This window comes from Leiobunum rupestre, chromosome 2 (genome assembly GCF_980474605.1).
Source record: "Leiobunum rupestre chromosome 2, qqLeiRupe1.1.hap1, whole genome shotgun sequence".
Lineage (NCBI taxonomy): Eukaryota > Metazoa > Arthropoda > Arachnida > Opiliones > Sclerosomatidae > Leiobunum > Leiobunum rupestre.
Genome location: NC_143385.1, coordinates 32,384,443 through 32,397,023, shown reverse-complemented (window position 1 = coordinate 32,397,023; position 12,581 = coordinate 32,384,443). Strand labels below are relative to the sequence as shown.

General features: G+C 34.5%; 1 protein-coding gene across 1 annotated transcript in view; it reads right to left on the bottom strand.

Annotated features, from left to right (window-relative positions):
• wls (Wnt ligand secretion mediator) overlaps positions 1 to 12,184 on the bottom strand; it is a 28,503-nt gene extending 16,319 nt beyond the window's left edge. Inside the window, exons 1-7 of the mRNA XM_090165546.1 lie at positions 11,942 to 12,184; positions 10,431 to 10,748; positions 9,967 to 10,097; positions 4,657 to 4,806; positions 3,992 to 4,128; positions 3,040 to 3,080; positions 2,098 to 2,225 (exon numbers count right to left, since the gene is read on the bottom strand). Coding sequence (XP_090021672.1) covers positions 2,098 to 2,225; positions 3,040 to 3,080; positions 3,992 to 4,128; positions 4,657 to 4,806; positions 9,967 to 10,097; positions 10,431 to 10,748; positions 11,942 to 12,047 — 1,011 coding nt within the window. The 5' untranslated portion in view covers positions 12,048 to 12,184. The remainder of the gene's footprint in view (positions 1 to 2,097; positions 2,226 to 3,039; positions 3,081 to 3,991; positions 4,129 to 4,656; positions 4,807 to 9,966; positions 10,098 to 10,430; positions 10,749 to 11,941) is intronic.
• Positions 12,185 to 12,581: the final 397 nt, after the last annotated feature.

Genomic DNA, 12,581 nt, shown 5'->3' with positions numbered 1-12,581 from the left:
GTTAACTATTAATATTAGAATTAAAAAAATTATTTTAAGCACTAGAGGTAGGTTTAGCCTATTAATAAAAATTTAATTCGTTTGTGTAATTGTTAATACCAAAACCTACAGCTTGAACGAAAAATAGGTTTTTACGGTACTCTTCACCCTTAAGCTAGAAAAACCAAGTAAAAGTCATATGCCTAATGATAAATTACGGGATTACACTTTGGTGGGGGTAATTTCAAAATCTTATAGTGACGTTACTACTTGACTTAGAGATTAGTGGGGGGCATTTTTCAAAGCCCCGTAAGCTAATTAAACAGAATATGAATAGTATTTAATTATAAAATTAAAACCTTTCTGTTCCCATCGGAATGTATGCGTTTTTAAAAAAGAGGGGGTAGACATTAATGCGCACCCCCCTTCAGCTACGGCACTGAACATATCCGAAAACATCAGGTAAGCGCGTGCTACAATAAGGAATCTAATAAAATTTAGTTCACAATTTTGTGACAATTAGTTGCTTTGTAAAAAAATAAAAACCATTTATAGAGGGGGGGGGAATTTTCACCCCCTCCCCCCACTTAATACCGACTTGCCAGAGTGGGAACATTGGTTTTATTTTTTGTTGATAACCCTAAAATAATAATCCAGAGGCAAATCGCTTTTTACAGAGCATGCAAGCGGAATTACAACTTCACCTGCACTATAAGGAGAAGAAACAGTTTTCTGAAAAATTATTTTGGTTAAGACCATTGCTCACCATAACAGAATTTTGCTTAAGGCTTTTTGGACATTGCGTAATGGCGTCTACCTGAAAGTACCTCATGTGCACAAAGACTTAGCTAAATTTCACCCTTAAACAAATAATTTAGTTAAAATTTTTTTTAAATCATTTTTGGCCCTTATAGCCAATGACTTCATTTAGCAACAAGACATTAAAACTGGCAACTCAAAAAAAACTTACAGTAAGAAACTAAACTCAAAGCATGTATGCGGTGACGCCACTGTGGGCGTGGTTTAAAAGCTCACCTTTTTTTTAATGTGATGGCGCCAGTATCATCTAAGATTTATATTCATGGTTAAATAGGAATAAATTCATGCTTGAAGTTATAGCTGAGATAAAGAGTTTTCCCAAAATGATTGAACCAAGAAAATGATAGCACATAATAGCGTGAAAACAGAACCAAAATTCTAATTCTAAGATAACACTTTTAACCTGTCCTGCTAGTTCAACGAGGCCAAGAATATTTTCTACTTATGGACTAGTTTGGACCAAACTGCGTAACTGACTTGGTTATGAAAAGGTTGAAAAACTAGTGAAAGTAAACCGGTTTCTAAATATGAAACAAAAGATAATATAAATAACTATTATTTTAATAAAATATTGTAAAATTTTTCGTTTTTTAAAGAAGCCGAAAAAAATCTGGATTTTTTCAAGTGGCTATAATCAGTTTTAACCAGGTGGCTATAACCGGTATGGCTGGTTCCATGCCAACCCTGCAAAATGGCTGCCTGTGCTCATTTTAACAGATAAATTCATGATAAGCAGAGGATTTTTTTAATTTACTATCTTTAGTCCTGCTTTTGAAGAGTAGAAAAAGTAGCCCTAATACTCGGGAAACAGGTGAATAGTTTATTCACAGAATCAGATTAAAATGACCTCAAACAGGAATCCATACCTCTACTTGGAATGCTTATTGCGGCGGATTTTTGTCTCGATGTTGCTGATGGTTTATTTGACGTCACTATGTTAACTTAACAAACAAATATGTGAGAGCGGAGGGCGTAGAGGGGTTTTTTGTTCTCTTAGTCGGGGCCAAAGAAGTCAGATTGATCTTACCACACTCAGTACAGCAGGATAAGCATTCCATGTAGAGTTATGGATTCCGGCGTCATAGGATTACTCTATGAAATCCCTTAACAAGTGAAAGGTATAAACCGAAATGCATTTTTCTATTGAGGTGAGTATTCTCTAAAGCTTTGTTTATCAAAATCCCCTAAATTCTAATCGAATAGCCAAAATAAAAATCCTAATATAAGAAATCCACCAGATCATCGAAACAGAAATTATCCTTCATTAATAAGTTTTTAAAGTCAAAATAATTAACTCACCATCAAATGCTCCCCGCAAAAGACAAGCCAGAAACTCAAAAGGCAGGCATAAAATATTCCTTGACGAATATCACTTAGTAGCAAAGTAAATGGCATTTCAATCCATAATGTTAGAAACTCCAAAGGTGCTGTCAGTAAAAAATTCACACAGTTCTTAATGATCTACGCGTAGTTCATATAATCTGCAGTTTAAAACTATTTAATTTGTAATAAACAGAACTTTTTGGCCATCTCCAGTTAATATTGAAGAAGGAGGAGAAAAACTAGCTATATGTTTTACTACTCTTTTTCATAAATATGACGTCATGAGCTATTTGGGGCTTGGCCAACTTGTTTTTGGCGCGCATGGTTTTTGTCTTGCTACCTGTCACTCACTCTCCTGCTTAGTGCTATATCATACAGTTAATGTTTTATACTACTAATAAAATAATTACTTTGTTCAAATAAAAGTTGAATGCTTTATTGTAACCAATATTAGTAGTACTTGTCAATAGCCAAGAGCAAATCAAAATTCAAGACACTTGGGGGTTTCTTTGCGCTTGTTCCGGGATTTTGGAATAGTGTAAGAAGAGTAAGGCTATGACGTCATTTTACTCCGATTCTGTAGTGGCGAATAGTTTGAGTCGGAGTAAAAACGTTTTTAAAAAAACCGGCCTGTGGCTTTTTTAGTAGATAAATTCTGGCTAGCAGAAGACCAAATCCGATTTACTCCTTTTCAGAAGGAGTAAAACAAGTAGCCCAAATACTCCGGAACAAGCGAATAGTTTATGGGCGGAGTAATTCTCATCCCCAGAATGGGCTAATAAAACATTTTAGGTTAAAAGCGTACATTTTTAGTCCGAGAACAGGCAAAAAGAAACCACATTCTAAAAGCTTATTTATTAAACATTTGTCTATTTTATACTTTATTATAAGGCCAAGATACAATCAAGCTTTACTCACTATTAAGAAGGGTAATTGATGAACCAAGAGCGAGTAACATCCTAAAATATTTAAAAAAATAATTAATCGTTATCATATCTAACATAGTTACTCTTAAGTATGTCATAAAAGCGTTTTAATAAAGAAACCTTGTTCACGGGATATGATGTAAATTATGTCACTTCCAACTCTTATGATGAAAAATGCGTCATCAACTTTATAGAAAAGAAACTGAAGGTAATGAAGCGGATTAAGAAAACACTTAAAATTCCTCGCGCGCTTCAACTTTAAGCTCGTGCCCCGTGACCACGTGATTTGGTTTCCATGGTAACTTTTTAATTAGCGCAAGGTTTATAAGAATTTCAGCATTTTTTTTCCGCTAAATGTACGTTCCATAAGAAACAAGGTCTCATTTAAACATTACACAGAGTCATACTTAAGAGTGATTATGTTAGAAGCCTACACATGCCATTATGTATGGAAATGACTTATAGTATTATAGTAAATTAACCCTGCAGCTGATATTTATTATTCATTTAATTTCTTTATATGATATTAGTATCAGTTACCGATAGTAGTAAATAATTTGCCATAATACAACGAAAAATAGTCAAAAAAGATCGCATTATTCTCTAACTGAATCAGTCTCTTAAATATATTTTTTACGATTTTTCTCAATAAAAGATTTACTGTACACTATTTTCCACATTGGCCAGTCGCCAGTAACCTCTGGCTTTTTCATACTATTTACCATTTACCACCAGAATATTCTCACCTCAGAACACCGAGGACATGGCCAGATCCAAAAATCTTAAATCATCTTACAGGCCACAAAATTAAATTTAAATTCCTTCATAAAAATTATTATTAAATAACTATTATTTTTCTCATCAGAATTGCAAAGCAGAGCCTACTGTTTAATCAATGTGGTTCAATCAAAAAAAAAATAACCAGAATTTAAGTTTGGTCATACCTTTCCAATAACATTGGAGGTCTGGCAAGTAGTTTAATTCTATTCCAATACCAGATCATTGTTGCAATGATAATTGGAAAGAACACAGTCTTTAGTGAAACCCAAACTTTAGTAAAACCTCCATTTTGATTGATAGCCTGAAAGAAAAACATATTCGAATAAAAAATTTCAGAACGTGATAGGAGTTAATTGCAACTTTATCAGAGTGCTGCAAAAATTTGTGTTTCAATGATTATGCCATAAGGGAATTTGGAAAATATGCTTGAAAAGTGTAATTTGATTTTGGGTAAATATATCTGATGCAACAAACTAATTGTGTAGTTCCTTGTTGGCTCAATAGATGAGGTTGTCGGCAGCTGAGTCCAACAGATTCTAAGCAATAAATTGTATTTGGCCAATTGTGATAAATATCTTTGCGATTGAACTAATTAAATATTTATAGCTGGTGCAAGCGATACTTTATGGGGTCTTTATTCTGTAATAGAGGTTTTCTTTGGAGCTGCCACATGCTTTAAGATGTGTGAATGGTTCATGAAAAATCAGAGGTTCCATTGCTAAAAGTACTTTCCCATAGACGACATAGGAGCCCAGAAGAAATTTTTTATTTTAAGCCTCTCAACTTATTTATTATAAGATGTTTTAAAGAAGAAACCACTTATACTTACTGTCATGTGTATGTCCCTAATTTCTAGAATGTCACCATTAAGTGGTTTGCCTTTTTTGTTCTCAATAGGCAAGCCAATATTTATTAAGTAATAGTCATAATGCAAACTTCCCAACTCAAAGAGCGACATCATATCGCATATAACTTCTTTCTGGAACATTAAAATATTTAACATACATAAGATTAATACATAAATTTAAAAGGAAGCGCTAAGTAATTCTAGGTTAATAAATAAATATTTAACTAGGGAACGTGGGATAAAGTTTCAATTCAATCTGGAAAGTATCACTGTTAATATCAAGTACCAATTAGCTTTAAACACAATTAGTTTTGTGTTTTGATGGCTTGTAACGGACATTAATCCCATTAATGCAGAAATTAGGCCTATCAGATGGAGCTAGTGTCGTCCATAGATAGATTAGATAAGATAAGAGGGGTATATATATAGAGGACATTCTCCATTGTCTATCACTCCACCCGTAAGCTCCATTGAGTTAGGTCACTTAATTTCTGTGGTTTTAATATTTGGGTCATTCCACAGAGAATGGGTCAACGTGGGTACCATGGGTCAACGGATTTTAATGAAAATTGACAGTAATGTTACTATAGCTATACGAATAGCGAATATGAAGTGTTTTCTAAAAATATGAAGTGGCCATTTTTTTATGTCGAAATGTATGACATCCCAGAAAAATTGAATTCGTAAAAGACCATTTCTCCTCCAGTTTTTCTTTATGTAATTTTACGTTTTCTTTGGATACAAAAAAATATAATTACTTTAATATTTTCGTTAGCCCATTCGAAAAATTGACCTGGAGTAACAATTTGATTGCCAACTGGCAACTGCAAGGAAGCTCGTGCTACAAGACGTTTAGCTGTACCTCCAATACCGTCGCATGCATTTTTTCTGTGGCTCGTGGCAAAAAATTCCACTCTGCTGAAATTCCATTTCGGTTTTTATATTGGGAAGCCGCGCCATCACTGAAATAGTGAATGTGCCTTAAGTTGGGAAGTGATGTTTTGAGAGACTCTAGAATCGTTTTGATGAAACAGTGGACTGTGGAATTGGTGTGCTCCATTTCATCACTTACTATACATAAGCTTAAGCATTGTAATTTTCCAGTTTTCTTGTAAGAAACCGCAAATGGGTGAAGCATTGCTTGCTGATTCTCCCAGTGTAATCCTTGTACAGCATCCTGCACCAAAAAGGAATAATTTTCGGAGAAATCCAAAATTATCAATGCTTTGTTTTCTGGCAATTGCTCTTTTAATTGTCGAAAATATAACGCTTGCGCCTTTGCAATGTAATGGTGTTCTAAAGCTTTCCCCGTACTAGTCGTCAGTTTTTTTATGAAATCGCTGACCGACAGTACGATTTCTTGTAATTTGGTTTTACCATCTTGATGGATCCATTGCTTTAAAGAAATTTTATCTTCTAGATCAATTTCACTTTCATCAAACTTTGATTCGACAAAAATTTTTAAACCCTCAGAGCCGGGACAATTTTTACATAAATGGAGCATGCATTGACGGTTACTAACATCGCGAACAAATTGGAAGTGCCATCAACATTAACTTGATATTCTGATGTATTACACAAACTGAGTGTGAGCCACTTGAATCGACAGTGATACACCATTTCGGTCTCAGCGAACAAAATTTTGAAAAGCCAACTCCCGCCTCTGGGTATTTATATTTAAACTGAATATAGATTTCGCTAATGTTTGATAATAAGAGTCTTTTTTGCATATGGATTTTTTTTCATTCTATACAAATGGAAACAAAATCTTTCTTGCCGGGAAAAATTCTAGATACATCATCTTCTTGATAAAAACTTGTGACAAGATCGACTATATCCTGAGATATAATTTTGCCTTTCCTTTTCTCGAATTCAGGTAGAAGACCCTTTTCTTTCTTCAGAGAACGTGATTTTTTGGCCAAATATCTTGATACCTTAAATTCTTCGCATATTTTCCTAATTGACCATTTGAAAGGAATTAGTGTAAGAAGTTTACACTTTTCTTGTCTTGTTGATTTGTCTACTTTTGCTTTAAGGATAACTATCAGGTCCTCAAAATCGTCTTTTTTTCAACGAACTTGCTTCATCTGATATGTTTAGGACTTCGACTAGTTTTCTTTTCACCCCTTCAGTAACTCCTTCCACTTTTCTTTTAGCATAGGCTAATCGTTTTTTAGCCGACAAACTATGAAAAGTAACAGGCGAAGTGTTGAAGCTTAATAGGGTTTCTGGTGCGAAATTTATCACTGGACAAAAGAAACGCTCTTCATCAACAGCTGCTAGGAAAGCAGTAAATTTCCATACTCTAAACTATACATATTGCATGAATTTACTCATTTTTACGCATAAAGTAAAAAATAAGATTCTCCCAGAATACATTTTAAAGTGGTTCCAAGTCCCCCCCCCCCCCCCCCGCACAATCTACAACTAGGAGTAAGAAAAACGACTTCATAGTGGAAACCTGTAATTCTAGGTATCGGGATCTCATTACCAAATTCAACGGAATTAGCCTCTGGAATAATCTCAGAACTGATGTTAAAGAAACAACGACGATAATTTCTTTTAAAAAGCTCATAACTCAACACTTAACAGAACTTGGACTATGACTTTCTACACTTAATATTTGACATTATGTATCTTCTGTTTTAAGTATTTAAATTTAATTTTTTAATGTGTGGACCCTCTTGTAAATAAGTCTTTTCACTTAATAGGTTATACCTAATAAGACATTTATTTATTTATTTAAATCTTCAACTTTCTCTTCATTTTGGATTACTTCTGACAACGCAATAGGCGATTGGTTAGAAATCGTACGAGACAGGGGAGGTAGGCGTTGGCGATGTTCCAGAAACATTTTGTAACAGTTAGAGCAGAGCTTTGGTCCTTGTTTAATGTCTTCACCAGAAGTGTTTTTCAATAAGGTTACGTCTTCTACGTTTAACGTCTTCTTGAGTTGAGCTGTTAATGTTACAACCAAAGGCTTACAAGCTTATCCAAAACTTTTACTTGTATCTATACAAATGCCTTAAAGCCATCAACTGATATTGTATAGAGAAACGTGCGCAACTTAATCTACAGTGATTTGTTAGCTAGTTTATTAAAACTGATTAAGGCAGTGACAGCCACTGAGTACTTTAATTTGACCACATTGAGTTCGATATTTTACGTTAGTAATGACCCGCCATTTTGAGTGCAAAAAACGTAGCTATTTTTATTTTAAAGTTATTTTATTTAGTTTAGTCTCAACTTATTTGGTTATCGCTGGTCCTACTTTATATCCACCTTATATTATCCTTAAATTGACAACTTTTCCTTAAATAAGAGTGGCGGTGCTTTGCGTCCCCAACAGGTAAATGTTATCCAGTTAAAAGTTTTTCTTATAGCGTTATGCGGTTTTTTAGTTCAAGTTTAATAATGTCTTAAATAGCTACTAAAAAGGGACGACTAGCTCAATGGATTCAGAAATGTTTGGAAAACAAACTATCATTTTCGAGAAAGCAAATTAACTATTTTAACTTGAAATCACGAGATTAAGTGTTATAAGCTTCGACCGTATTTTGCGTCTTTAGTGTAAATTTAACACAGCGTGTCAATCGAGATGCATAAATTGGACCGAGGCTTAGGCAACGTCGGCTATTTCTCTGATTTCTTAAAATAATATTTATGTATATTATATGTGATCTTACCAGACACTGCTTTCTTGTGACGTTTGAAAGGATTGCAACAAGTCTTTTGTAAGCTTTCATATCTGACCAAAAGTAGAGCATCACATGATCGTGATAACACACTGTTTTAAATGTCTTAAAATTTGTATTGGTTCGAATCTGAAGCAACTGCTTTTCAATATCAGTAAGATCATTAAATGAGTAAATACCCTTAGAGGAACATTGTGTCGTTTTATGACAAGTTTATTTCTTGAATTCGCCAATTGAGCATACTGGATAATCAGTTATGTCAGCCATTTTCACTACTGGATCACAAAAATAAAATTATGGCATAACATCAACCGAAAATGCGCGCGTGCAAAAGGTTTACTGCCGCACTGGCTCCATCTATCAAAAATTAAGAAAACATTTTTTTCAAATTTGTAGGAAAAATTAAAATATTTTTTTAGTAATACATATTAAAATACTCTATTAAAAGAATGTGTTTTTAGAAAGGTCTCGTTGCGTACTACAATAACAACTGTTTAATTATTTTTTTGAAGTTGGACAGTTTCCGTAAATGAACCCAAAATGGCATCCCCCACAATTAATTCTTTGCGTATACAACTCTATACTTTATGAACTATACTATTTACGTTAAATCGGAGTAGCCTACCGTTTTAGTCAGCCTACATTACATACTTGATGCGAGTTTTGACCAGTTGATATAAAATTTGAGGAATTTATTCAATATTTTGTAAAGGGGTACTGAAATGGTCTTTTACGAATTCAATTTTTCTGGGGTGTCATACATTTTGACATAAAAAAATAACCACTTCATATTTTTAGAGAACACTATATTCGCTATTCGTATAGCTATAGTAACATTACTGTCAATTTTCATTAAAATCCGTTGACCCATGGTACCCACATTTACCCATTCTCTGTGGAATGACCCAAATATTAAAACCACAGACAAACAAAGCTCAGTTAATTAATTACGAATATGTCCACTTTATTTTATCACTACCACCACTGCACTCCGCATCCGAAACCACAATTCTAAAACTAAAACTGAAAAAGCAAGAGCCACATCAGCGACTGTGAGCGACGCATTTTGAAGGTCAATCAACTAATTCCATTATCTCAAACGAAAAAAGGTGGGAAAGGAACCTATCTTTAATTTTTTTGGCAGCCACCTACCAAAGTTGTTCAACGTTCCATTTCGTACCACAGACGTCTACACGAAGGACTCTAAAATCCTTCTAAAAAGGTTACGTAACTTCAACAGTGCGCTTAACAAGCAATGTTGGAAAACTGTAACGAAGGCTGAAGAGCCAACTGCCATCCGTTGGATTTTTCAGATGGATGGTGAGTTAGTCAAGGCCATCAAAAAAAATGGGCATCAGGCAAAAACGGGCCTAGACAGGGGTATCCTTTAAGATACTCCATGATCCTAGCCTGACGATCCCTAAAACTCTATCATGATATTTCAAGTCACGAAAAGGCTGATGATAGCCTTTGGTACAGAGTTATGTTTGTAGACGATTGGAAAGGTTTGCAAATTCCACATATTACTGCATTTGGTAGTTGTACGTACTGTGTTAAGCTTGAACACAAATCACATAAATAATTAATTATACAACACCTTAGTCTTGTTAATTGTACAATCCATTGTTCTTTCCGTTGTTGCATGTGCAAGCATGGACCAATTATCAGGGCTATCATGTTTGTTTCGATATCCTACTTTCACCATCATGGTTAGAACTGGGTTTTCAACTGTAACAAATAAATATTATGACATAAAATACCAAGGGATTTAGTTTTTAATTACAAGCTTTATAATAAATAATGTGATTTTGAAAATAAATGTAGAAGTTAATTAGAATAAAATATATTTAATTCTAAATAACTTCTACACATAAACTCATCCCAAATTAAACCTGCAGTTGAATAATTTCTTAATTATTTTTATCATAAAATGTTATAATTTTTTTAATAAGCTTTTTAACATTTGTGCACAAGTTAATTTGTTTTTAAATAAGAAATTTGAGCCATTAAAACGCAATATGTTTAGTATCGCTCTTCCACAAACACAAAGGTATCACTTACCGAAGGACTTATGTTCCTGATAGTCAATATCTAACCAGAAAACTGCAATCAAATTTTGCATCCAACGAGAGTAATCAAGTTCTTGGCCATATTTGGGTAAAGGTATTTGGAAAGCAAAAACGATCTTGTCAGCAGTGATGTCTTTATTTTCAACAACTTCCGAAGCACCTATGTCTTGAATATATTGACAATTCTTAGATCTGCCAAATTCAAATCGTGGAATCTGCCAAGCTTTAGTCGTGAAAAAATCATCATTAATGGATGTCGCCCTAAGACATTTCGTTGCCAAGATGATTTCGGCATTTGATGGTGCAGGTGCTACGAAACAAAAGTTACCTTTTAACCAAGTTGTTATAAAATAATTTAAATCACGACCCAGAGTTTAACGTAAGCTTCTTCGCATGCATGGCCTTTAAAATCCAAGGTATTCCTTCATATCATTATAATAAGGCTTGAGTGTTGTTCAGTTACTATATGCATTCATATTGCTTTTATTATTAAATAAAAAAGTTTTATATATGCAAATATAACGACGTTCTTTTATTCTTCACTTAATCATTATAATAGTAGATCAAGTAATTAATAAAGATTAAATTAACCAAACATCCAGCTTTGGAGTGAATTCAGAATTAAAAAAAATCCATGGACTGATCACTAACCGTTTTCCTGTACACCAAGCATATCAAAATTATTTGAAGAGTATGCACAAATATTATTGTGAAGTACGAAGGATGACGAGAAGTATGTACACTAATTACGGAGTGTTCAACCACTTGGACATTTGATAATTTAATACTATTAAAAACATGCCAAAACACATCAAGTCACTTCCAACTATGTAGTCGGTGTAATTTTTAAGCAGCAGAATCAATTTTCTAAGAGTTATCAGTCAGATCAGTGAGAACTCTACGGGAATACGTCCTGATTGGGTTCAATCAACCTTTATCAAACCATTTTCGGTGCATCATGGTAATAAAAAGATCAGTACTTTTGACAAGGAGGGTGTGGAGACTGGGTTCTATGGAGTTTAACCTGTATCCTATAGCTTGGCTCAAAATGGCCATCCAAATAACTTATTATTGGTGCTTCTACAACAAGAGTCAATGAGCTCATCACCCTCTCTAAGACTAATATTACTTTGGTAACTGACCTACAACTAGGGCAATGTAAACTGCATTAATATAATATTCATCTGATTGTTATCAGTGAGGTTTCAATATCTTGGTATGTGTAGGTTGGTAAGACAAGAACTTTATGAATGACATCTTCATGAAGCTGTATCTTAGCTTGGTCTCTGAGGTACGGCTTTTCAAAATCCAATGTATGGAGTGAAACAATGGACCTCTGGTATATCCCATTCTAAGACAAGGCTGAAAAGGAACGTCTTTATTCTTGTGCACAGGGTGCACATTGCTGTTAAGTCAGTCTTGTCATTTAAATCATGGTCATTTCATATTATATGTAAAGTCCAGTATTATTAACACCGGTATAAACCACATCTTCGTTCTTACCAACTAATCCTCCAATCAAGAAACACGCAATTTGGCATAATAGAATGACAGCGACAAGAGCAGCTAATTTCCTTCCGCTTAAATTCTCCAAAATGGTCCCAGCCATTCTAAATGCACTGATAGTTTTAGATTTTCATACATGCAATCCAAGTAATTATTTAGATACCAAATCACGGTCAAATACTAATGTACCATACTATTAAGGGAACCGCACAAATTGTCAAACGTCAAAATGACTCAAAATGTGTGAAATTCCACGACATGTTTGCCAAGCTACCAAATACCAAAGATAATTCCAAGTGACTATATTTTTTTTTTTTTTAGAAGCTCGTTATGAGCGATTGTGACGGGTGGGACAATTCAGTCCGCTCGTCCATTTGATTAATCAGGTGCGAGACATGTGTAACGGCCACGCCAACGGGTGGATACTTGGGAATAGCGTTGGGACACCCATGGCGGAAGTATGATAACCACCCGTTGGGGGATTAGTGGTCGTCCTCACACGGCCTTCCACAAACTCTGCCTCCCGGACGCCTGGGATTACAGGAGTGAGCCACTACTCCCGGCTCCAAGTGGCTATTTGGGCCGACATTTTCCGCCTCTTTAGCACCCAGACTAAATGGGCCGAAATTTTCGGCCC